This window comes from Heterodontus francisci, chromosome 45, assembly GCF_036365525.1.
Source record: "Heterodontus francisci isolate sHetFra1 chromosome 45, sHetFra1.hap1, whole genome shotgun sequence".
Taxonomy (NCBI): Eukaryota; Metazoa; Chordata; class Chondrichthyes; order Heterodontiformes; family Heterodontidae; genus Heterodontus; species Heterodontus francisci.
The window spans coordinates 19,174,783-19,202,010 of record NC_090415.1 but is presented as its reverse complement, the minus strand read 5'-3'; the positions used below and the strand labels follow the sequence as shown (position 1 = coordinate 19,202,010).

The window sequence follows — 27,228 nt, the reverse complement described above, 5'->3', positions numbered from 1 at the left end:
GGACAAGCAGTACCGATTTGCTAAGGACAAATCATGTGAGACTAACCTGATTGAATTCTTGGGGTTGACTTTGCTGAAGGTAGTATTATAGATATTAGATATCTGCTTTTTGAAAGGCATTCGATCAAGTAGTAAATAACAGAGTTACACAGAAAATAGAAATTCATGTTAAAAATTGATACTGTTATGCTGAGATGGTAGTTGGCTAAAGGATAGGAGACAGAGTGTAGTAGTGAACTGATGTCTTTTTAATGTGAAGAAGTATGCAGTAGGGTGACACAGAAATCTTTATTAACAACATTGCTTTTATAGGGACCATAATTTGGAAGTTTGAGGAGGACAAAATACAAAGCAATGTATGTGAATAGTAAAGAGCTGTAAGTTTCAGGTAGATGTTACCTGAACAGAGATGAGACAGAGAATACCCAACCTGTCTCACCTTGAGATTCTTGACCAAGATGGACCTACAAGGTACAGAGTCAAGTTCTGTGATCAAGTCAGAGAGTTTATTATACTTAACTAAGATGCACAAAGTTAATCCTTAACAACAGCAATAAGTAGACAGTAACACTCAGTACTGGTTCTTGCTTCTGAACTTGCTGGGACATGGACTTCTCTCCTTCTTCTTCTCTTGCTGTGTTGACCATAGTGTATCTGTTCCTTCTAAATGTGCCAACAATGTTCTGTTCACCCCTTGCAAAGTGTACCGATGACATCCCATATCACCCTTTATTTTACGCTTCTCGGTGTGCTGGGATCTGACCATATTAGGTTCTGAATTGTTCCGGTTATCCTAATTGGTTCAATCTACACACTTTGCAGATGCTTCCTGTGTCTTTCACATTTATCAAGGATCCTTGTGTTCCCAGGTTCTACTCTCTCTCATTAGGTGAAACATCCTCTCAGTATCCACCCGGCCAAGTGCTCTCAAGATCTTATGCATTTCAATAAGATCACTTCTCATTCTTAATTCTAATGGATACAGGACAACCTGTCCAACCATTTCCCAGAAGATAACCCCTTCATCCCAGCGATCAGTCGAGTGAATCTTCTCTGAACTGCTTCTAATGCAATTTCTTTGTTTTCAACAGTAAGGAGACCAAAACTGTACACATTATTACAGATACAGTTTCACCAATACCCTGGACAACTGTAGCAAATCTTCCTTACTTTAATAGTCCATTCTCCTTGCAATAACTGACATCATTCCATTTGTCTTCCTAAACTCATGTTGTACGTACCAACCAACTTTTTTGTGATTCATGTACCAGGATACCCAACTCTGTCCCGTTGTTTTACTGTATGTTTCTGTTCCATGTTGATTCAGTGCGTCATGAATTAAACGGTTGCATTTGATAATGTATTCTTGAGGGCCGATTCAAACCGTGTTGTAAGACAGTGGGGGATCTCAGCCAAAATAAATGAAGATACAAAAACTCAGATTTCATAATTCTTCCCGCCAAATTAGTTTTTTTTTACTCTTTACATTGTTTGCTCATCGGAAATTGGCGGGCTTTTTGAAATTGATTAAATTTCAACTTCAGTTACATTTCAACCAATCAGGGCGCAGCATTTCCCGCCGCCCTTTGACTTCCCGGAGCTGGTTTCAAACTTCACTGATGGACGGGGCTGCATCGAATCACAACACGAGGGCGGTCCCTCTACTGTCTTAAATAGACAGTCCCTGAGCAGCCTCAACATTTACAGTGTCTTTGTTCCAGATCTTCGACCATAATGGCCAAAAACAAGCCGGTCGCCCACCTCCTCCTGGAATGTGTCTTTGCAAAGCAGGTGTGGAAAGAGATGCAGTGGTTTTTGTCGAGGTTCATCCCAAGCAGCTCTGGAACACAGGAGTCTGTGCTCTGTGGGCTGTTCCCAGGGACGCACACCGAGACAAACATCAACTGCTGCTGGAGGACTATCAATTCGGTGAAAGACGCCCTTTGGTCTGCCCGATACGTGCTGGTCTTCCAGCGCAAAGAGTTGTCCACCACCGAATGTTGCAGACTGGCACATTCCAAGGTCCAGGACTACGTGCTGAGGGACGCACTAAAGCTTGGGGCAGCCGCAGCAAAGGCTCAATGGGGAAAGACCACAGTGTAAGGTCCCCCACCAAGCTGAACTGAGGGGCTGGATCCATGGGAAACCCCTCGAACTGTATCGTTAATATTTTCAATTGCTGTAAATGTAAAACTGTAATTGGCATGACAATTGTGAAACGGAAGGGTTGTGAAGAAACTCATGACAGTATTGAAGGAAACTGATCTCCCTTGCAATGTTTGTATTTTTTGGTGCAGTTTTGAAACTGTTTGGCAATGTCATTTTTACAGATTTTTATGAATAAAGTATATTTTGGAGGGGAAAAATGGCCAGAACCAAGCAGACAGCGCGCAAATCGAACGGAGGGAAAGCTCCCCGCAAGCAGCTGGCTACCAAAGCAGCCCGCAAGAGCGCTCCAGCCACGGGCGGAGTGAAGAAGCCTCACCGTTACAGACACGGCACTGTGGCTCTGCGGGAGATCCGTCGCTACCAGAAATCCACCGAGCTGCTCATCCGCAAATTGCCCTTCCAGCGCCTGGTGCGGGAGATCGCGCAGGACTTCAAGACAGACCTGCGCTTCCAGAGCTCGGCCGTCTTGGCCCTGCAGGAGGCCAGCGAGGCTTACCTGGTGGGGCTCTTTGAGGACACCAACCTGTGCGCCATCCATGCCAAGCGAGTCACCATCATGCCCAAAGACATCCAGCTGGCCCGCCGTATCCGCGGGGAGCGCACCTAAACTCACCCTGCCCCGAACTGAGTTTGGCATCAAATAACACAACGGCTCTTTTAAGAGCCACCAAATCGGCAAAACAAAGAGCTGCGATCACCTGTTGTCAGAGAAATGGGGTCTGGAGCAGCGATACCAATGTGCACAGAACAGATCATTTTATTAGAGAGGCGATCATTTTAGGACTCAACAAAAGCTTCAATTGTACAGAAACAGTAGAGTTGTTAAAATGCCTGACAAATATCTCCAGAGGCAAGCGGCTAAATCCCGAAACATACCAACACAAAGCAGCGCTTGCATTATAAAATTGCCGTCTCTCAGACAGGAACCAGCTCTTTCACAGATAAAGTGGGTGGCTCTGATTTCCAGCATCCGCAGTATTTTGCTTTTATCTATATATGAGGGTGGGTTTTAACCTGTTCCTGCCAATCTGTTATATGTCAGTACTGTTTATTATCTGTATCTGTAAGTTTCTGATGAATGAATGTGGATTGTATCATATCCCTGTCAGTGATCATTAAGAGTTATTTTACACTGTAACTGCTGGTATCTGATATGTGAGTGTGGGTTGTGATCTGCATCTGCCCGTTTCTGGTATGTGACATGAGCATTGTTTTTACTCTGTGTGTGTTAGCCTCACGTGTCAGAAGCTGGGTTTAATTGTACATCTCACTCTCTGCTGTATGATTGTGGATTTTCATCTGTAAAGTTAATTTCCGATATGGGTGTGTGAATTCTATTCTGTGTGCCAATTTCTGGGATGTGAGTGTGTGTTCTTTCTGTTCCTGTCAGTTTCTGACATGTGAATATGGATTTTCCTCTGTTCCAGTCAGTTACTGCAATGTAAGTTGCTCCTTTATTCTGTGCCTGTCATTTTCTGGTCTGGAAGAAAATTTTTTATTCTTTACCTTTTATATTCTGACAAGTGAATGTGAGATCTGTCAGTTTGTGACATGTTACTGTGTCTTTTACTCTTCACTTGTCAGTTTCTGATATGTGAATGTGGATTTTATTCTGTATCTGTCAGTTACTACAAAACAAGTTTGTATTTTATTCTGTACCTGTTTGTTTCTTGTAATTGATTGGAGCTTTTACTCTATATCTGTCAGTCTCTGGAATGTGAATGTTGCTATTACTCTGTGTCTGTCTGTGTCAGATTTGCCAGCAAGTGTTTTACTTTCCCTTTCTGTTCCTGACATATGAATGTGGATTTTACTATGTATCTCTCAGTTACTGGTATGTGATTGTGGGTTTTATTCTGTATCCACAAGCCTATGATTAGTGATTGTGACTTGTGTCCTCGACCTGTCACTAACTTGTTTGCATATGCTCATTATTCTGTGCATGTTACTTTATGGGAAATGACTGCAGGATTTAGACATTTCCTGCCATATTACGACTGTGGCTTCAAGAGCTGGTCAGAAGCCGGAAACTCTGTGGTTAGTAACTCACATCCAAACTCCTTAAAGACTTTCCACCACCTACAAGCCACAAGTCAGAAGTCTGATGGATTACTCCCCACTTGCCTGGATGTGTGCACCTCTAACAACACTCAAGAAACTCTATACCATCCAGGACAAAACAGCAGGCTTGATTGGCTTACCATTCACCATATTAACCATTTACTCCCTCTACCACCAGTGCACAGTGTGTACCATCTACAAGATGTACTGCATCAACCTGAGGAAGCACCGTGAAACTGCACCTTCCAAACCTCCGACATCTGCGACCAAGTAGAACATAGGCAGCAAACGTATGAGGACATTACCACCTGCAAGTTTATCTCCAGTTCATATGTCATCCTGACTTGAAAATATAACACCATTCCTGCATCATCACTCAGTCCAAATTCTGCAACTCCCTACCTAACACCACTTTGGGTGTACCTACACTACAAAGACTGGAGGGAGCAAGAAGGCCACTCGACACCATCTTCTAAAGGGCAATGAGGGATGGGCAAAAACTACTCTCCTTTCTACAGATGCTCACATCCCATAAACATACACTACAAATAATCATAAAGGTGTGTATATGAATAACATTCGTTCTGTGTCTGTTCATCACTGGTACAGTATGAGTGTGGAATTCATTCTACATCTGTCAGTCTGAAAGACAGGATCTGTTTGTTTATATTTAAGGAACAATGAATGAACTCTTACACATCTAGATCTGTCCAACTATCTGTCCCTCTTTGTATGGTATGAGAGTGAGGGATTTATTCTTTATCTCAGAATGTGGAATGTGACTATGGGTTTTTCTCTGTATCTGTCAATTACTGATAAACACATATGGGCTTTCCTCTGTACCTGCCAACTTCTGATGTGAGTGTGGGTTTTATTATGTACCTATCAGCTTCAGGTATGTAAGTGTTGGTTTTGTAATGTACCTGTCAGTTTCTGCTGAACTGAGCAGTGGTTTTGGTTTGAATCTCTCACTGTCTGTTATGTGAGAATGAGCATTGTTTTGTACTTGTCAATTTCTGGAATAGAAGAAAGCTCTTTACATTGAACATAATACAAAGCAAAATACTGTGAATGCTGGAAATTACAAACAGAAAATGCTGTAAATACTCAGCAGGCTGCCAACATCTGTGGAGACAGAAACAGAGTTAACATTTCAGGTCAATGGTCTTTTATCAGAAACGTCTGTCCTGATCAAAGGTCATTGACCTGAAATGTTAACTGTCTCCATCTCTCCACAGGTGCCGGCAGACTTGCAGAGCATTTCCAGCATTTTCTGCTTTCATTTACACTGTACCCTTTCTATTCTAGCAAGTGAATGTGGGATCACTCTTCACCCTTTCATTTCTGATATATGGATGTGGATTTTACCCAGCATGTTGTCATTTACTGCAACACAAATATCTGTTTTATTCTGTACCTTTTTGTTTGTGGTAATTGATTGTGGATTTTAACCTGCATCTGTCAGTCTCTGTAATGTGAATGCCGCTATTACTCTGTATTTGTCTGTGCATGATTTGTGAGGATATGTTTTACTTTCCCTGTCTGTTTCTGGCATGTGAATGTGGATTTCGCTATGTACCTCTGAGTTACTTTATGTCTATGTGGGTTTTATTCTGTTTCTGCATGTCTCTGGTGAGTGTAAAGTTTTCCCTGTACCTATCAATATCACACTTGTGAGTGTGGCCATTATTCTGTACTTGTTGATTTATGGTAGTGCTTTTCCTGTCAATCTCTGATATGCTACTATACATTTTATTCTGCACTTGTCAGATTCTGCGATGTGATATTGGCTTTTCTCTGTCTGTCTGTGTCTGGTAAGTCATTATCAGTTTTACTGTGTATCCATCAGCTTCTGGTATTTGAGTATGAGGTTCAAATTGTATATTTCAATTTGTTCTGTGAATCTGCTTCAACCTTGAACTGACAGTTTCTATTCTGTGACTGTACTTTGAAAGGGTGATTGTTAATTTCTGCTAAATAGGTGTTCATTTAACTCTGTTCATGTCAGTATCTGCAATGGGAATTTGTGATTTATGTTGAATCTGCCATTTGTTTATCTTGATGGTATACTTAATTCTGTTCCTGTCAGTCTCTGTTATAACAGCATTTTATTCTGAGTATCTGTCAGTCTCTGAAGTGTGATTGTGGGATTTCCTTTGTGTCTGTAAGTTTCTAGAGAGGTTTTTAATTCTGTACATGGCAATTCCTGATATATGAGCATGTGTATTACTCTGTAACACTCATATTCTGGTATTTGAGTTTGTGTCTTTCTTCTTCTCATTACCTGCCTGTTTGTGAAAAGTTGGTTTGAATTTTACATTGTACAAGTTACATTCTGATCCCTGTTTGTGTGGTTGACTCTGCACCTCTCAATTTCTTATGTGATTGAGATTTATATCTGTACCAGTCAGTCTCTGGTATGTGCATCTAGATTTTACTCCACATCAGTCTAACTCAGAATCGTGAGTGTTAGTTTTTACCTTGTTTCCTTTGTACTTTGCAGTATGGAACTGTACTTGTCACTTTCTGGTATTTGTGTGTAGCTTTTATTTCATGGCTGTCAGTCTCTGCTGTGTTTTTCTGTATTGCGCGGGGTGGGGCGGGAGTGGAGGGACACAGGGGAAGCGGTTGGGTGGGTGGGTGAGGGGGTTTGCTTCATGCCTGTCAGTTTCTGTTATGTGTTTCTGTATTGGGGGTGTGGGGGGAGCGGTTGGTTGGGTGGGTGTGGGGGTTTGCTTCTTGCCTGTCAGTTTCTGGTATGTTAGTGCAGTTTTATTCTTTTCTGGTGGGTCAGTGTTGTTTTCACTTCTTTTGCTGTATTATTCAGTTTCTTGACCTCGGGTGTAAGTTTCACTCTATACCTCTAGTTTACAGTTTATCTCTGTTAGTTTCTGATTTTGAGTGTGGGTTTATCTGTACCTGTCACTTTGTTTTATGTGAGAAACGTCTTATTCTGTATCTTTCAGTTTCTGATGTTTGTTTGTGTGTCTTGAACTTGTGCCCCTCAGTTTATTGCATGTGAATGTGGGTTTTACTGTTAATCTAACACTTACTTGTATATGAGTGGTGTTCACTCTTTATCTTTGATTGTCTGGTTTGTAAATTTAAGTTTTAACCAGTGCATTTAAATTTCTAATGAGCAGGTCTGGTTTTCAACCTGTTTATGTCATGGTCTGGTACACAAGTACGTGTTTCAGTCTGGCTTTTGAGTCTGGATTGTACACCACATCTCTACATTCTCTAGAATGTGAGTGTGATTTTTAATCTGTACATGTCAGTTTCTGACATGTGTCTTTGAGGTTTACTTTGTACATTTCATTCTCTGGTCTGTGACTGCTGAATTTATTCTGTATCTGTCAGTTTATGTGATGTGACATTGAATTTTCGTCTGTATCTGTCAGTATCTGGTATATAAATCTTCTTAATTATGTGTGTGTTTTATTCTGTATCTGTCAGAGTGTGAAGTGCAAGTGTTGGGTTTTCTTTGTACCTGTCAGTTATGGATGAGAGATTTTCACTCTCTCACAGTAAATTTCTTGGAATTCACTGTGGATTTCACTCTGTGTCTGTCAGTCTCTGGTAGTTGAGTGTGGCTTTTATACTGCATTTGCTATTTTCTGACATGTAAATGTAGACTTTTATCTTTACCTGTTAGTTTCTAGTATGCGAGTCTGGTTGTCAATCTGTATCTGCCAGTTTCTCATGTGAGGGAGGCAGATATTCTGCACCTGTTACTTTCTGAAATGTGTGAAGGTTTTTATCTTTCCCTGTCAGTTTCTGGTATGTGATTGTGGCCTTTGTTCTGTCCCTATCTGTTTCTGTGAATGGAATATGGGTTCTGTTCCTGTCAGTTTCTGGTATGTGATTGTGGCCCTTGTTCTGTCCCTATCTGTTTCTGTGAATGGAATGTGGGTTCTGTTCCTGTCAATATCTGGTATGTGAATGTGGGTTTATTCTGTATCTTTCAATCTTTGGAATTTGATTATGTACTTTCTGCAGCACCTTTTAGTTTCTGTTAAGTGAATGAGATGTTAAATCTGTACCTGTCCATTGATAGTATATGACTGTTTATTTTACTCTGTACCTGTCAGTTTATGGAACATGAAGGTGTCCCCCCCCCCCCCCACCACCCCCCCCCCTCACCCCCCACCTGCCAACTTCCAATATGTGACTGTTGTTTTATTGTAGACCTGCCATTTTCGGTATATAATTCTGGTTTTTGATCTTTACCTGTCAGTTTCTGTTACTTGAGTGAGTTTTAGTTTGCACCAGTTGGTTTCTGGTATGTGTCACTTTTAAGTTGTACCTGTAAAGTTAAGATATAACAGTGTGGGTTTATTCTGTATCTTTCAAACTCTAGTGTGTGATATGGGACTGTTCTCTGAATCTTTCGAATTTTAGTCTGTGTGTTTTAATCTGCAGCTTACAGTTCCTGATAGGTGTGTGTGCACATTTTCTTTTTTTCTGCAGCTGTCAATGTCTACTACACAAGTATGTGTGTTATTCCTGTCATTCAATTTCTCTTATTGGAGAATTGATTTTTCATTGTCCCTCTCAGTCTCTGGTATGTGTCCATGTGTTTTACGTGGTAAGTGTTTGTCTCTGTTAGGTGACTCTGGTGTTATTCTCTATCTGACAGTCTCTTGCATGTGAGTGGTTTTATTTTCTTCTCTGTAGCTGTCAGTCTCCCTTCTGTGGCTGGAGGTTTTAATCTTTACTTTAACTCTTTTATAATTTGTAAATGTGAATTTCACTCTGTGTCTGTCTGTTTACAGTATAGGAATGTGTTTATTTTCTTTTAATCATCAATTTCATGGAATCATAGAAAGTTTAAGGCATGGAAAGAGGCCACTTATTCTAATCCCACCTTCCAGGATTTGGTCGTGAACCCTGCAGCTTATGGCACTTGAGGTGCCTTGCCAGAGTACTTCTGAATCAGTTGAGGGTCCATGCCTCAACTATCCTTTCAGGCAGTGAGTTCCAGACCCCGAACACCCTCTGAGTGATTTTCTATCCCTCATCTCCCCTCTAATTTTTTTGTCAATCAATTTAAATCTCTGGCCTTCGTCACTGACCTCTTTGTTTTGGTGAATAGAACCTTCACCTCCACTCTGTCCAGGTACCTCAAAATTCGATACATTTCAATCAGCTCTCCCCTCAGCCTTCACTGTTCCAAAGAGAATAATCCCAGCCTATCCAATCTTTCCTCACAACTGCATTTTTCCAGCCCTGGCAACATCCGAATAAATATCCTCTTTACCCTCTCTAGTGCAGTTACATCATTTCTGTAATGAGGTGACCAGAACTGCACACAGTTTCAGGTATGTGAGGGTGAGATTCACTCTCTATCTTACTGGATCCAGGATGTGTCCCTCTTGTGAGATTGATATAGTGCCTTTCAATCTGACCGTGGGTGTGCTTTTGAACTGAGATTGATGTACCTAACATTCAGCAGTACAGAATTGGAATGGATTGGAAACAATGTCTGTCTCTTCTGATTTGTTTGATTGCTGGATTGAAAATGTGTCTCTGAACTTGGGATCAGTGAGAGTTTGACTACTTCTGCTCCATGTGACTCTGGAATTAACTGATGGTCTCTGGGAGTGATAACATACCTACTCTGTGTTGCAAGGAGCTGACTGCGCATTTCCTTGTGCCTGGGAATCATCACATTCATTCTGTTCCCTTGAAGTATTTGCCTACAGAAAGGAAGAACAATATATCTTGTAACTGAAGATCAGTTGAGGTGGAAGCTAGAAAAGAGATTAATGTAACATTTCAATTCATAATCATTATTACTAACCACAAATACTCACCAGAAATACAAAGAATGTCAGTGTCTGATTTCACTGCAGATCTCAGCATCTGCTGACCAGGTGTTTTGGCCGATTTACAACAATTTAGTGACATCCAGAAACAAGCCAATATCTGCACTGCTCCAAGATTGGGAATACCTGAGGGATGTTTGTACAGATCAGGTTTCTATTTCCATCTGACATTATAACATAAGAACCTAAGAAGTATTAGCAGGAGTAGGCCATTCAGTCTCTTGAGTCTGATCCGCCATTCAATAAGATCATGGCTGATCTGATCCTGGATTCAGCTCCATTATCCTGCCTGCTCCCAGAACACATTACTCCCATGGAGATCAAAAGTTTAACTCATCCTTGAATATATTTAACAACCCAGCCTCCACTGCTCTCTGAGGTAGAGAATTCCAAAGATGACTGAAGCTTTGAGAGAAGACATTCCTCCTTACCTCCGTCTAAAATGGGAGACTCCTTATTCTGAAACTGTGCAGCCTGGATCTTGATTCCACTATTCACTGTACACTCACAGTAAACAGCGTGAAACAGGAGTTAAACCACCAACATGTATTACAGAACTGAGGCGAGAAACAGCAAAGATTTTCAACAGCAGCTTATTCACGTTCTGTCTCACTTACCCAGTGCACACACACAGGCCGAGAAAGGCCTCTCCATTCCGCCGCTCACTCCATGTTCCGGGATCAGTTCATCCTCCACATTGCCTCTCACAAACAGCCCGCGACTCCCCCTGAACTTGCTCCGGAGTCAATGGTGATCTCTGATCCAGACTGCGGACAGGGTCCCAAAGCAATGTGCTGCTGGAAGCAGATTGCTGTTTACTGCCTGACCCCGAGGCTGTAATATCTCCATTCCCTCTGTTAAAAACAAACTCTTTCCGCTCACTGAGTAAATGGCGTTCAACAGATTTGCTGGAGGAGGGGAGCGCGCATGCGTACATTCGCTCATTCACAATCAGCGGTGGGGGCGGGTTAATACCGCGCATGCGCCTCATTCGGCAATGGTTTGAAAAACAAAAATCAATCGGAACTTTCTCCAGTTCAGTTTTATCTGATTTTGAGCAATGGAACCGGGACTGTGGGCAAGATTAGAGAAGGTTTCCAGCTGGGAGATTACCCTGTTACCAAGCTCAACTTGAGATCATTCTCTGCACTGTGTTTGCTGTTCATTCGCTCGAATTCTCAAAGTGATCCTCCGAGGGAGTCAATGTGTTTGCAGGAATGGAGCAGGAGTTAATATCTGACAGTTACAGTCACACATCAATTTAATCAGATTGAAACTGTCTGTCACTGAGAGTCATAGCGAAGGGTTTGAGCTGAAAGATTACAGAGAGTTCAACAGGGCAGAGAAAGTTACATTTGGGACATTGTATGCCTCACTCTCTGACACTTTCCCGGACTGTGAGATTAATAATGTGTTTTCCTCTGGCACCATATCAGTGAGAGATGAGATTGTAACGTCTTGTTTCCCCAGGCGGATCTTTCGAGATAAAACGAATCTTACAGTTCAGCCGAAAACTCAATAATTGCAGGCCAGTCAGTGTAACCTCAGTAGTGGGTAAATTATTGAAATCTATTCTGAGAGACAAGACAAACTGTCACTTAGAAAGGCACATACAAACTGAATTGAATTTGAAAAAGGATGATAGATGAGGGTAGTGCAGTTGATGGATTCTACATGAATTTTAGCAAGGCTTTTGACAAGGTCCCAAAATACAGAATCTTTATAAAATAAAATCTCATGGGATCCAGGGAAATGCAGCAAGGTGGATGCAAAATTGGCTCAGTGGCAGGAAACAAATAGTAATTGTTGACGGCTGCTTTTGAGTCTGGAGGGCTTTTTCCAGTGGTTTTCCCCAGCGCTCAGTAATGGGTTACCTGTTTTTTTAGATGATCTATATGAACAATTTGGACATAAATGTTGAGGGACACGATCAAGAAGTTTGCAGGCGACACCAACATTGGCCGTGTGGTAGATAGTGAGGAGGATTGCTGTGGACTTGAGGAAGATGTTTATGGTCTGGTCAGAAGTGCAGAAAAGTGGCACATCGAATTCAACCTGGAGAAGTGTGATGTGATGCACTTGGGGAGGTCAAACAATGCAAAGGAATACACGATTAATGGGAAAATACTGAGAGGTGCAGAGGAGGTGAGGGACCTTGGAGTAAATGTCCACGGATCCCTGAAGGTAACAGGGTAGGGCGGCAATATGGTTAAGACGACATATGGAATCCCTGGTTATTAACCGAGGTATAGAATATAAGAGGAGGAAGGTTATGCTGGAACTTTATCAACATTGGTTAGGCCAGAACTTGAGTTCTGTGTGCAGTTTTGGTCACCTCATTACAGAAAGGATGTAACTGCACTAGAGAGAGTACAGAGGAGATTTACGAGCATGTTGCCGGGACTGAAAAATGCAGCTCTGAGGAAAGATTGGAAAGACTGTGGTTGTTCTCCTTGGAACAGAGAAGGCTGACGGGAGATCTGATTGAAATGTATAAAATGTGGAAGGGCCTGGATAGAGTGGAGCTGAAGGGTCTATTTACCTCAGCATTGAGATCAAAACCTGTCCTGGGAACTCTACATTTAGTGAACAGTTCGACATGAGAATGTGTAGATGTGAATATTGTGTAAGAGAGAGTGTATTAAAGGTGCTGGCGGGTTAGTCTAATGTCACTGTGTTTGTGCGTCCAGACTCATCGCCGGATTTCCGAGTCCCTCTTGTGTCAAGTAACAAGATTTTCCAGTCAAAGAAGCACATTGATCCCCTTCTCATTCCCAAAGTGGGAATTCAGTGTAGTTTCCTTGTTGATTTCAAGATTTCAGTCAAAATGTAGAGAACATGTCAGCTATCGGGGGAAAGAGCGCCATCAGTGCAGCAATAAAACGGGTTTCAGTCAAAAATGGAGTCTTTACTTCAAGTACAAACTTTTGGATAGCAAGCATTCTGATGTCAGAGACAGGAAGGATCTAGTCTGGGATTCTACAGTACCCGAATTTCAGTTTAATTGGAGAGTTTAGGACCAGAGAGAAACACAGAGAGGCAGCAGGAGCCGGGAGCTGACAGCAGGTTGTCTCCGCCCCCGTCCGCTCACTGCCTTTAAGTTGCTCAGTGCCGCCACCACCGGCTTCATTTCTGACCCAGTTCTGACTGACAGAGAGAAGTTGTGCAGAGTCCCGGACATGACCGATACAGCAGCCGCCGAAACGGCTCCCCCAGCCGCCGCCGCTCAAGTCAAGACTCCGAAGAAGAAGAAAGCAGCACCCTGGAACAAGTCAGCCGGTCCCACGTTGAGCGAGCAGATCCTCAGGATTGTGGCAGATTGCTCCGATCGCAAGGGGACCTCACTGCCCGCCATAAAGAAGGCTCTGGGTCGGAGCGGTGTGGATGTGGGGAAGCTCAGGACCCAAATCAAGCAAAGTATCAGGAGGAATGTGAACAAAGGCTCCCTGGTGCAGAGCAGCGGTACGGGCGCCTCCGGCTCCTTCAGAATCCCGAAGCAGGGAACCAAGGGAAATGTGGGAAAGAAAGTGAAGTCAGGAGCAGGCAAAAAACCTTTAGTGAAGAAAACAGCTGGCAAGAAAGTGACAGCAAAGAGATCAGCAGCCAAGAAATTACCAGTCAAGAAACTAGCAGCCAAGAAATCGGCAGCGAAGAAAGCAGCAGGCAAGAAAGTGACCAGCAAGAAGGGGGCAACGCCAAAGAAATCCCCAGCGAAGAAAGCAGCGCTTCCGAAAAAGTCTCCTGTGAAGAAGGCCAAAAAACCCAAGAGTGCCACGGGCGGAAAGGTGCTCAAGAAAGTTCAATCATCAAGGGGCAAGACCAAGCCGAAAGCAGCAAAGGCTCAGAAAGCAGCCCCTGGAAAGAAGTGAAACTGCACGGGAAAGTTGTAGACATCTGAACCCAAAGGCTCTTTTCAGAGACACCCACATCTCTCAGGAAAGAGCTGATGCCCCGATCAAATGATCCCTGTCCCGCCGCCGTGTGCACATTTCACATAGAAATGATGGGAAGTAAATGCAGGATCCCTGGTGACTCGCTGACATGCACTACACTCAGCCCTTCCCCCACTCTCTGTAACAAAACAGAGGGATGTTCCGTCCTCACTGTAACTGGGGATCTGTTCGGTACAGTCTCAGTTCATGCTCCTTTCACTAATTCAGAGCGAGAGGGTCTAACACAGGAATACTGGCGAGAAACCCCGCGTCACAACTCAATTCTCTAATTCAGCTGGGGTAAGGTGTTAGTAAAATACTCAATCCGTCTGGGAGGGGAGGTGTGTGGAAACGGGTTGACTTGTGATCGGAAGCACTGTACTTAGGCGGGTAGATGATCAACTTTTAATTGTTATAGATCCTTATTTAACAGCTCTGGGTTTCTGTTATCTTTGACTATAAAGGTTGAGTCTGGAAGTTTTGTGCTGAGCTCTATTGTTGAGAGTTCGTTTTTGAATTGGCGGTTCGAGCAAGTGGGAGGCGGAGCTGGAGGATGAAAGACATTTCTCTGCTCTGTCTGTCACTCAGTTTCCTCTCCGCCCCGCCTCTCACTCTCTGTCACTTTCTCAGTCAGGTCCGGGCGGGCTGTATCAAAAAGGCAGCAGAATCAGCTCGTTTCTCATTCAGCAGTGCTTTGACTGAAGAAGCGTCATGTCTGGAAGAGGTAAAGGAGGCAAAGGACTGGGCAAAGGCGGAGCAAAGCGGCACCGCAAAGTGCTTCGTGATAACATCCAGGGTATCACCAAGCCAGCAATCCGCCGCCTGGCTCGCCGTGGTGGAGTGAAGCGCATCTCGGGTTTGATCTATGAGGAGACCCGCGGGGTGCTGAAGGTTTTCCTGGAGAATGTGATCAGAGATGCGGTCACCTACACTGAGCACGCCAAACGCAAGATGGTCACCGCCATGGATGTGGTGTACGCTCTGAAACGCCAGGGCCGCACTCTCTATGGATTCGGTGGCGAAACAAATCCACCCTTTCTACCAAACACAAAGGCTCTTATAAGAGCCACCCAAAGACTCACAGAGAGAGCAGTGACCTTGCAACTTGAATTAATAAGATCAAGTTATCTGAATATTGTTTATCTTTATCAACAACGGCTTTTATACATCATTTCATTCTCTCAGTAAATTTACATATCACAGAAATTTCACTGTCTTTTTCTCTTCATTATTTATCGAACACGTCATGAATTAAACGGTTGCATTTGATAATTTATACGTGAGGGTCTGAACTGCCGGCACGAAGCGGGATTTACTGCCGTTATAGTAAGTAATGACTGGCGCTTTATTCCCGCCAGAGAACACTGTTTAAACTGTGTTGTCAGACACAGAGGGGGATCTAGGAAGAAAGAAATAAAGCTACAAGGAGTGAGATTTTATAATTGTTTCCGCCAAATTAGGTGTTTTTTAATCTTTGCCTTGTTTGCTCATCGGAAATTGGCGGGCTTTTTGAAATTGACAAAATTTCAGTTTCAGTTACAGTTCAACCAATCAGTGCACAGCATTTCCCGCCGCCCTTTTACTTCCCAGAGCTGGTTTCAAACTTGACTGATGGACGGGGCTGCATCCAATCACAACACTAGGGCGGGCCCTCTACTGTCTTAAATAGACAGTCCCTGAGCAGCCTCAACATTTACAGTGTCTTTGTTCCTGATCTTCGACCAGAATGGCCAGAACCAAGCAGACAGCGCGCAAATCGACTGGAGGGAAAGCTCCCCGCAAGCAGCTGGCTACAAAAGCGGCCCGCAAGAGCGCTCCAGCCACGGGCGGAGTGAAGAAGCCTCACCGTTACAGACCCGGCACTGTGGCTCTGCGGGAGATCCGCCGCGACCAGAAATCCACCGAGCTGCTCATCCGCAAACTGCCCTTCCAGCGCCTGGTGCGGGAGATCGCACAGGACTTCAAGACAGACCTGCGCTTCCAGAGCTCGGCCGTCATGGCCCTGCAGGAGGCCAGCGAGGCTTACCTGGTGGGGCTCTTTGAGGACACCAACCTGTGCGCCATCCACGCCAAGCGAGTCACCATCATGCCCAAAGACATCCAGCTGGCCCGCCGTATCCGCGGGGAGCGCGCCTAAACTCACCCTGCCCCGAACTGAGTTTGGCATCAAATAACACAACGGCTCTTTTAAGAGCCACCAAATCGGCAAAACAAAGAGCTGCGATCACCAGTTGTCAGAGAAATGGGGTCCAGAGCAGATCATTTTATTAGAGAGCCGATCATTTTGCAAAAGCTTTTGTTGTGCATAAACGGTAGATTTGTTAAAATGTCACAAGAGGAGAGCAGCTCAATGCCCGAATCCAGTAGGGAGAAGGCTGAGGGGAGATCTGATTGAAATGTACAACATTTTGGCGGGACTGCAGAGAGTGGAGGTGAAGAGTCTTCGCAGAATGGTCAGTGACTATGGGGCATATGTTTAAAGCGATTGGTGGAAAAATTAGAGGGAAAACGAGGATTTTATTTTCACCCAGAGGGTGATGGGGGTCTGGAACCCACTGCCTGAAAGTGTAGTTGAGGCAGAGACCCTCAAGTCATTCAAAGGGAATCTGGATATGCATTTCTAATGCTGTAATCTGCAGGGCGACGGACTGAATGCTGGACGGTGGGATTAGAATAGGTGGGTCGTTTTTCGGCCGACGACACGATGGGCCAAGTGGCCTCTTTCTGTGCCAATACAAAGCAGCGCGAGCATTATAAAATTGCCGCCTCTCAGACAGCAAGCAGCCCTTTAACAGATAAAGTGGGTGGCTCTGAAAAGAGCCTTTGTGTTCGCAGATTTAAGTCAGGCCACTTCACTTGCTCTTGCTGCTCTGAGCGCTGGTTTTCTTGGGCAGCAGCACGGCCTGGATATTAGGCAGCACCCCGCCCTGAGCGATGGTCACCCCTCCCAGCAGCCTGTTGAGCTCCTCGTCGTTGCGGACTGCCATCTGGAGGTGTCTGGGGATGATGCGGGTCTTCTTGTTGTCCCGGGCCGCGTTGCCGGCCAGCTCGAGGATTTCAGCTGTCAGATACTCGAGCACAGCAGCCAGATAGACCGGGGCTCCGGCACCCACACGCTCAGCATAGTTCCCCTTTTTAAGGAACCTGTGAACACGGCCCACCGGGAACTGCAATCCAGCCCGGGAGGAGCGAGACTTGGCCTTGGACCGAGCTTTACCACCGGTCTTCCCTCTTCCAGACATTACCACAATCTAACAAACACTTTCAGGAAGAATGCTGAGAACCGCCCACAATAGTCCCATTTATACCTTCGGGAGGAATGGTGTCGGGGGCACTGGTGATTGGTCATTCTGCACTGGGTGTCATTGTACTCTTCATGTGACCAATCAGAGAGCTGCTGAATTCACCAATCCGGAGACGCCAAGGAGATGAGGGCGGAAAATAACGGCGCAAAATTGTCAGACTGCAAACGATTTTTCAAATTTGAAAATCGCGCCAATATATTTGTAAAACACAGAGCGGCTTCAATATAGATCATCACATTTATAGGTAACTTGGTTTTACCGCAAACATTTTAAAATCTTTTTCATATTGTATTATTCTACATGTGGTAACAATTTCCAGATTGGCTTTCACATTCCGCCATCTATTCGGGTTTACTCTCTATCCTTTTTGAAACATTCTATAACCAGCGGACAGAAAGCCTCTTTCACAGCATTCTGTAACCATTTCAGCTCAATGTTCCTAATGATACCACATCACTGATTATAGATTGATCTCTATTGGTGAGAGACAACAGCGGAGTGTATAATCTTAGTGTCAGGTGTCAAAGAGTGAGACTGAGGGTTCCCACACCACCGGGGTTTCTAGATAATGTACTGATTACTTATTGAGAACAAACTTGATCTCGGGATATGAGTGACTGAGAAATGATGCCTGTGCGTTAAATCAGATTTTATTATCGAAATACAGCAAAGGGGCCGAATATGAACGCGTCCGTGAACAAAGCTCACAAATAGTCAGTAATTAATGATCGGGATATTATTAAGTAGAGACAGGAAGATCGCACGGGCAGTGAAACTGCATTAACCAGAATCTGTGGGATTAAAACTGAGATCACAAAGGCAGTTAGAAAATACTTGGTAAAAATATCCAAACAAATTGATATTATAGAGATAATGTTGTAGCTTTTTGAGAGACGTTGTGGGTGGCTCTTAAAGGTCAGAACTCGCATTTTATACACATCCCCAGAGCTCTGTGTTAATGAAGGATGGGGTGAAAACCGTGTTCGTGATTGGCTGGTTTACAATGTCAATTCTTGAGATTCTCTATTTATCTGATTGGTTACGCTAGATAACCAATCAAATTTAGTGCTCGGCGAAGCCACAATATTTCGCCGCTGTCAGCTCAGTCCATTGCTTTTGCCTGTCAGCTATCCACCGATATCCCTGACTTTCTCACTCCCTCTGCTACTCTCTCTTCAACTGTTTCAGTTTTATTGGCACCAGCCCATCACCTTTTTCATTCTGCACGGATTATTCCTCCGCACTTCAGCTTACTCACAGAAGACAAGGTGACCGAGTGATTAAAACGATGAACTGCTAATCTGTTGTGCTCTGCATGCGTGGGTTTGAATTCCATACTCCTTGTTTCTGAATGTGTAAAATAAGAGCACCGTCTTCGTGTTCCATTCGAGTGCACTGCTTCTTTCTAAACAAGAAATACGGATGTGTAAAATAAACACAGTGACGGTGCATCCAGTTCTGGTTATTTGAGGGTACAGAGGAGATTTATCAGAATGTGTGAAGTCGGTAGAGATGGATTTGTTCTCCATTGAATCAACAACATTGAAACAGCTGAAGAGACAGTAGTAGAGGGAGTCAGAAAGTCAGGGATATTGGTGGATAGGTGACAGGCAAGATCAGAGCTGACTGAAGGGAGATTTACAACAAGTGTGAAACATCATGACAAGTGAGACAAGGATGAACAGTTCCCATTAGCTCATTGTACAAGGACATAGTGACAGAAATTGAGGATTTGGGGCAGGAGATTTGGGGCGAACACGGAGTGAGTGGTGATGATCTGGAACTCACTTCCCACAAGGGTGCTGGAAGTAGAGACAATCAATTACTTCAAGAGATGATTGAATCAGCATTTGAAGGAATTAAACTTGCAGAGCGACAGGGATTGAGCGGTGGAGTGAGTGTGACTGGATTGCACTGTCGAGAGCTGTCATGGACTCGATGGGCCAAATAGCCTCCTTCGGTGCTGTAAATAACTCTATGTTTACTATTAGTTTCTGACTGAATACTGATCAGTTTGAAGGCTATTTCAAATCTATAGTTATTCAAAAAAAAGATAAATTTACGGGAGACGTACATGGATGATGAGAATCATTTCATAAATTGCATTGACTTGTTCAGTTTTAAAACTGTTATTTTTTTGTATTTTGTCTGTGCGTAGCTTGTACTCTGTCCCCGTCAGTTCCTGGTCTGTGAGTGTGAGTCTACCTCTTTATCTTTCATTCTCTGTGATCTGAGTGTGGGTTCAATCTTTACCCAGAGCGCTGTTTGTGAACTGAACTTTACCTATCTCCCTTTTTATTATTATTTAACAAAGATCTGCACACTCTTGTTGCTGACTGAAAACTCATTTATTAGTTTAAAGGATATGTCTTGTTTAACATAGATTTCATTAAAAGAAAATTGAAGTTCAGCATTGTGGGAGATACACATGGATGATGAGAGTCTTTTGTAAGTTTTAATTTGGAAATCACATTGATCATTTTTAAGTTATAAAATGAATCTGTATGATACCAGAATTGAGGTCTAACCTGCAGTAGAGAACTCATGTCAACTGCTTGGAAAGCAGATATTCTCAGCACGATACCACCATCACTATGTGAGGTTAATGTAGGTAAATGAGTACATTATTCTGTAACATCTATTTTCTGTTATGTGACTATGTCTGGTTCCAGTTCATCATGTCAGCCTCTGGTACTCTGTATGAGGTGGGATTAATGTGGTGTATGTCAGTTTCTGGTACAGCCTGTGAGTGTGAATATATTTCTGTATCCATCAGTCTCTCAAACTGAATGTGAGTGTGGATTAATTCATTTATCATCCGTCTCCGCAACTGACAGTGAGAATGTGATTCATTCAGTATCTCTCTGTCTCTGGTATTGTTTGTGAATGCGTTGTTTATTCTGTGTTTTTCTGTGACTGGTAGAGTTTGTGAGTGTGGCATTCATTCTGTACCTGTTAGGAAATATTATTGAATGGCATTGTGGACTCTGCTTTTTAGGCACTCCTACTCTATGTGAATCAGATTTTTACTGTGTCTGTCTGTTTCACGTCATGTAATTGATTATTGGATGCATTATATAGCTGTCAGTCTCTGGCTGTGATAGATAGATAGATAGACAGACAGACAGACATAGATAAATAGATTTTTGATCTACAAGGCAGTAAAGGGTTATTGGGACAGCGAGGAAAGTGAAGTTAAGCACAATCAGATCAGCCATGATCATATTAAATGGCACAGTCGAGTGGAGAGGTCAAATGGCCTACTCTTGGTCATATTTGTTATGTTCTTAAGATCTTCTCTGACTTGACATGATTGTGGGCCACATTCTGTATCTTTCAATCTCTGGTCCAGAATGTGTGTTTGGAATTAATTCCTTGTCCAGTGGGTGGCGCAGTGGTTAGCGCCGCAGCCACATAACTCCAGGGACCCGGGTTCGATTCTGGGTACTGCCTGTGTGGAGTTTGCAAGTTCTCCCTGTGACCGTGTGGGTTTTCGCCAAGTGCTTCGGTTTCCTGCCACAGCCAGAAGACTTGCAGGTGATAGGTAAATTGCCCCTAGACGATAGGTGGTCGGGAATATGAGATTACTGTCGGGTTAGTATAAATGGGTAGTTGTTGGTCGCCACAGACTCGGTGGGCCGAAGGGTCTGTTTCAGTGCTGTATCTCTAAATAAATGTATCTGCCTCTGAGGGAGTGTGCAAGTGTGAGATTAATTCTGTAGCAGCCAGTATGCGTACTGTACATGCATGTTGGATCCATTCAGTATATGTAAATTATGGGTATGTTATGTGATTCATTCTCCATCCATTAGGCTCTGGTACCCTGTTTCAGTGTCAGGTTCAATTTGCATCTCTGTGATGTCTGTGTGATCCTTCAGTACTTAATATTTACCTCAAGCATTCTGTTGGCTGCTGTTAAATTTTTTCGTGTATCAATATTTTTTTCCTCGTGTTTAATATAAAATAGGAATTAACTATTTCATAGCTGTCTATTTTGTTCAATTCTTGTACATGAGTTGTGAATTGGTATCCAATTCCTTGCTCTGCCAAATTAATTGTAAGTGTTAATCTTTCAATCTGATCCATGACCTGGTATGCACAGTCAAATTACACCATTTTGTAAAAAAAAAGAATGAATACTGTATGTTTCTGTCTGACCCTTAGTGACATGTTTGGACTGGTTTGTAATCTGTAGCTCAGTTGATATTGTGGGGGACTTTATTGGGATTCATTCTGCAGCTTTCAATCAGGTATATTTTGCCTGTTCTCGTTAAGATATCTTATTTGAAATGTAGTCAAATTGACAGTGTATTTAAATCTGATAATGAGTGTGTTTTTAGACTGGGTTTGATGTATCTACCAGTCAGCTGGAGTGAAACAGATACAACTTCTATCTCTCCTGCTCTGCTTGACAGTTGGATTGAAAATATGTCTCTTGATCTTGGGATCAGTGTGGGTCTGACTACTTCTTTTGTTTGTTACAGTGGAAATGATGAGCTGGCTGTGTCACTGTGCTTTGTGAGTGATACTGTATCTACCTACTGTGTGTTGGAACAAGCTGGCTGCACTTTGCCTTGTGTCCAGGAGTCAGGACTTTCATTCTGGTTCCTTCAAATGTTTGCCTGCAGCAAGAAAAAGTAATTCTTATACTTGAAGAAAGGTCAGTGAGAAGAATCACAGAATCATTACAGTGCAGAAGGAGGCCATTTGGCCCATCGTGTCTGCACCGGTTCTCTGAAAGAGCAACTCCCTCAGTTCCATTCGCCTGCCTTCTCCCCATAACCCCACCAAATTCTTCCCTTTCATAAAACTTTCTAATTCCCTTTTGAATACTTCAGTCAAACCTGCCTCCATCAAATTCTCAGGCAGTGCATTGCAGATCTTAACCACTCGCTGCATGATAAAGATTTTCCTCATGTACCTTTTGCTACTCTTACCAAATACTTTAAATTTGTGCCCTCTCGTTCTTGATCCTCTCATGAGTGGGAACAGTTTAGTTTAGAGATACAGCACTGAAACAGGCTCTTCGGCCCACCGAGACTGTGCCAACCATCAACCACCCATTTATACTAATCCTACACTAATCCCATATTCCTACCACATCCCCACCTGTCCCTATATTTCCTGACCAGCTACCTATACTAGGGGCAATTTATAATGGCCAATTTACCTCCCAAACTGCAAGTCATTTGGCTATGGGAGGAAAGCGGAGCACCTGGAGAAAACCCACGCAGACACAGGGAGAACTTGCAAACTCCACACAGGCAGTACCGAGAATTGAACCCAGGTCGCTGGAGCTGTGATGCTAACCACTGCGCCACCCCTAGAGTTTCTCTCTATTCACTCTACCCAGACACCTCATGATTTTGAATACCTCTATCAAATCACCTCTCAGTCTTCTCTTCCCCTGGGAAAACAGTCCTAACTTCTCCAATCTATCTTTAAAACTGAATTTCCTCATCCCTGGATCCATTCTCGTGACTCTTCTCTTTACTCTCTCCCATGCCGTCAAGTCTTTCCTCAAGTGAGGTACCCAGAATTGGACATCATACTTCAGCAGAGGCTGAATTAGTGTCTTACAGAAGGTCAACATAACTTCCTTGCTCTTGTACTTTATTCCACTATGAATGAAGTCTAGGATGCTGTATGTTTTATTAAACACATTCTAAACCTGTCCGGCCACTTTCAATGACTAATGCGCATACACACCTCATTCCATCTGCTCCTGCACCCCCTTTAGAATTATACCCTTTATTTTATACTGTTTCTCCATGTTCTTACTACCAAAATGAATCACCTTACATTTCTGTGCATTGAACTTCATCTGCCACCTGTCTGTCCATTCCACCAACTTGTCTATGTCCTTTTGAAGTTCTACACTATCCACCTCACAGTTCAAAATGCTTCCAAGTTTCGTATCATCTGCATACTTTGAAATTGTGCACCAAGGTCTCAGAGATTAACCTATATCAGCAAAAGCAAGGGTCCAAACACTGATCCCAGGGAAACTCCAACACAACCTTCCTCCAGCCAAAAAACATCCATTAACCACAGCTCTTTGTTTCCTCTAACTCAGGCAATTTCGTATCTAGTTGCGACTGTGCATTTTACTGCATGAACTATAAGTTTGCTCACATGTCTGTTGTGTGGCACTGTATCAAACACCTTTTGAAGGTCCATGTACACCACATCAACAGCATTGCCCTCATCAACCCTCTCTGTTAACTCCACAAAAGACTTCAGCAATTTGGTTAAACATGATTTTCCCTGAAGAAATCCATGCTGCTTTTCCTTAATTAACTCACATTTAGAGTCATAGAGTTCGACAGCACATAAATAGGCCCTTCAGCCCATCATGTACATCAGGTACCTCAGTATTCTAATCCCATTTTCCAGCACTTGGTCAGTATCCTTGTGTGCTATTGCAGTTCAAATGTTCATCCAAATACAGCTTGAATGTTGTGAGGGTTTCTGCCTCTACCATCTCTTCAGGCAGTGTGATCCACATTCCAACCATCTTCTGGGTGAAAGCATTTTTCCTCAAAGCCCCTCTAAACCTCCTGCTCCTTGCCTTAAATCTCTGTCCCCTGGTTATTGACATCTCTGCTCAGGGAAAAAATCTTCCTATCTCTGCTTCTCATAATTTTGTTTATTTTTTTTATTTAGAGATACAGCACTGAAACAGGCCCTTCGGCCCAGCGAGTCTGTGCCGACCATCAACCACCCATTTATACTAATCCTACACTAATTCCATATTCCTACCACATCCCCACCTGTCCCTATATTTCCCTCCCAGCTACCTATACTAGGGCAAATTTATAATGGCCAATTTACCTTTCAACCTGCAAGTCTTTGGCATGTGGGAGGAAACCAGAGCATCCGGAGGAAACCCACGCAGACACAGGGAGAACTTGCAAACTCCACACAGGCAGTACCCAGAATTAAACCCGGGTTGCTGGAACTGTGAGGCTGCGGTGCTAACCACTGCGCCACTGTGCTGGCCAAGTCAGGTTGCCCCTCATCCATCTCTGCTTTAATAGTCCCTGTGACTATTGATTTTGCCCCCAATTATTTTTTCTCTATGTTTTTCCAACACTGAATTGAAACTAACTGGCCTATAGTTGATGGGCTTATATTTACACCCTTTTTTGAAAAATTCTGCAGTTCTTTATCACCACCACCGAGTCTAAGGAAGAGTGGAAAATTATGTCCAGATCCTCTGTGATTTCCACCCTCACTTCCCTCAGTTTCCTTAGATGCATCTCATCTGGCTCTGGTGCTTTCTCCACTTTAAGTACAGACAGACTATCTAACATTTCTTCTTTATCAATTTTAAAACCCTTTAATATCTGACTTACCTCCTCTTTCAACATTACCAAGGAAGAAGATGCAACCCAGCCAAAGACAGATGCAAAGTATTCTTTAAATACCTCAGCTATGCCCTCTGCCTCCATGTGTAAATCCTCTTTCTGGTCCCTAATCGGCCGCACTCCTCCTTTTACCACCTTTTTACTATTTATATGCTTATAGAAAACGTTGGGATTTCCTTTAATGCTCGCTGGCCGTCTCTTTTCATCTTCTCTCATTGCTTCTCCTATTTGTTTTTTTTTCACTTCCCCTCTGGACCTTCTATATTCAGCCTGGTTCACAGGAATATTTTCTACCTGGCATCTCTCAGAAGCACACTTTTTCTTCTTTATCTTAATCTCTACCTCTTTTGCCATCCAAGGAGTTCTGGTTGTTGGTTTTAATTTTCCCCTTCAAGGGAACATACGTCGACTGTGCCCGAACTATCTGTTCTTTGAAGGTAACCCAATGTTCATCTACCAGTTTTACTGCCAGCTTTTGACTCCAATTTATTCGCCCCAGCTCCATTCTTACCCCATTGAAGTTGACTTTCCCCCAGTTAAGTATTCTTACCTTGGATTGCTCTTTGTCCTTTTCCATAGTCAACCTAAACCTTATGATACAATGATCACTATCCCCTAAATGCTCTCCTACTGATACTTGATCCAATTGGCCCACCTCATTCCCAAGAGCCAGGGCTAGCAGTGCCTCCTTTCTTGTTGGACTAGCAACATACTGTTGTAGAAAATCTTCCTGAACACACTCTGGGAACTCCTGTCCCTCACTGCCCTTTACACTACTATTATCCCAGTCTATATTTGGATAATTAAACTCTTACATTATAATTACCCTATAATCTTTGCACCGTGCAGTAATTTCCTTGCAAATTTGTTTTCCATGTCCTACCCACTAGCTGGTGGCCTATAGATAACACTGATCAATGTAACTGCAGCTTTTTTGTTCCTTAGCTCCAACCAAGTTGATTCTGTCCTCGACCTCTCTGGGACATCCTTTTTCTCCAGCACTGAAATACTCTCATTAATCAATACTGACAACCCTCCCCCTTTATTTCCTTTCATATCTTTCCTGAATACCTTGTATCCAGGAATATTTAATACCCAGTCTTTCCCAGTCTCTGTTCGAGCCACAACATCAAATTTGCACATGACAATCTCCGCCTGTACCTCACCATCTTATTAACCACACTCCGTGTGTTCACATCCATGTACCCTGATTCAGACTGTATTACATTCTGCCTCACTCTGACCCCACTTAATATCGTATTATTCCCGATTCTTGTGCGATGAATCTCCCCCAGTATTCTGTACATGTCGGTATTCCTCTCTAATACTTGCTCCTGGTTCCCACACCCCTGACAATTAACTGACATGATACAAAAGTAATCAATATAATGTTTTCAATAATAATCATTATGAACAATCGGAAAAAGAAAACCAGCAACACAAATAGTGTCTGTCTCCTGCAACACTCTGCTTCTGCTGCCCACCTGTTTGCAGCGGTTTTGCGACAGTTTTGCGACAGTTTTGCGACATTCAGAAACAACCCACACCCCGCACCGCTCCATGAATCGGACTACCCGATGGAGTCGTCACCTCTCCCTTCCCCCCACCGGCTCACTCCATGTTCCGGGACCAGTTTCTGCTCCACAATCTCCGACTCCCGCTGAACTTCCCCGCTATTCAATGTTAATCTCTGAACACATCTGCAGACTCGCTCCCAAACCTGGTGTTGCTGCTGGAAGCAGATGTTGTTTGTTCACTTACCCCGGGACCCGGATGTCTCCATTCGCAGCTGATTTAAACAATCTCCCGCTCACTCACTGAATGACGCTCAGAGACAGTGTTGGGGGAAGGGGAGCGCATGCGCTCTTTTCCTCATGATTTCGTCACAGTGGGCGGGGTTATATCGCGCGTGCGCAGCTCTCTGCAACAAAAAGCAATGGGAACTTTCCCCATTTCACCCTCATCAATGTGTGAACAATGAAACTGAACATTCTATAACCTAGAAAGCCGGGAGCTGATCCCATTTAGATGTTCAAATTGCCGTCTCTCCCTGCAGGGTGTTTGTTATTATTGAGACCCTCCTCTCAAAACAATCCGACAGAAACATGGGAGGAAGGAGGGAGTCGGTGTGTTTGCTGGGACCTTGTAGAATTCATTTCAGTCAGCAAAGGTTTGTCTAACCGGAGTGAAACCCGCGGTCAATGTGAGTAATACCGAATGGTGATCTTCATCGTTTCATTCTAAACAAGAGAGACACGGAGCTGCCGCGATTATTCCGGACACACAAACACAGTGACAATAGAGCCCCTCCCAGAGTTTCAGCTCCCGGTTGTTAAATGTCCTCATGTACACAGTCTTTGCTGTGAATCTCTGGAGTTAGTTGCCGATTCCTATTCCTGTATCCCTTAAACACTCGGAACCAGGAGATCCTCACATTCCATTTTGAAAGATTTATGGACAGGAATTTTTCCAAACTTTGGCTGAGTCGATCATAACCTGCTGATCAAGCATAGTATTATTCAAACAATTAGTGGGACATTCTGTTCACTACTTGGGTCTTGAA

General features: G+C 43.4%; 1 protein-coding gene and 1 long non-coding RNA gene across 2 annotated transcripts; one reads left to right on the top strand and one right to left on the bottom strand.

The window, feature by feature from the left end:
* The first annotated feature begins 13,222 nt into the window (after positions 1-13,222).
* LOC137356121 (histone H1-like) lies at positions 13,223-13,934 on the top strand. The gene has a single exon (XM_068021920.1). It carries the CDS (start codon positions 13,238-13,240, stop codon positions 13,925-13,927), a length of 690 nt encoding a protein of 229 aa, XP_067878021.1. The 5' UTR covers positions 13,223-13,237; the 3' UTR covers positions 13,928-13,934.
* A 3,921-nt stretch (positions 13,935-17,855) lies between these two features.
* On the bottom strand, positions 17,856-26,495 carry LOC137356150 (uncharacterized). Its single transcript, XR_010971008.1, has 3 exons — positions 26,427-26,495; positions 21,838-21,917; positions 17,856-18,700 (listed from the first exon to the last, which is right to left on the bottom strand). It is a non-coding gene; the product is annotated as an uncharacterized lncRNA (long non-coding RNA).
* Between the last annotated feature and the right edge of the window lie 733 nt (positions 26,496-27,228).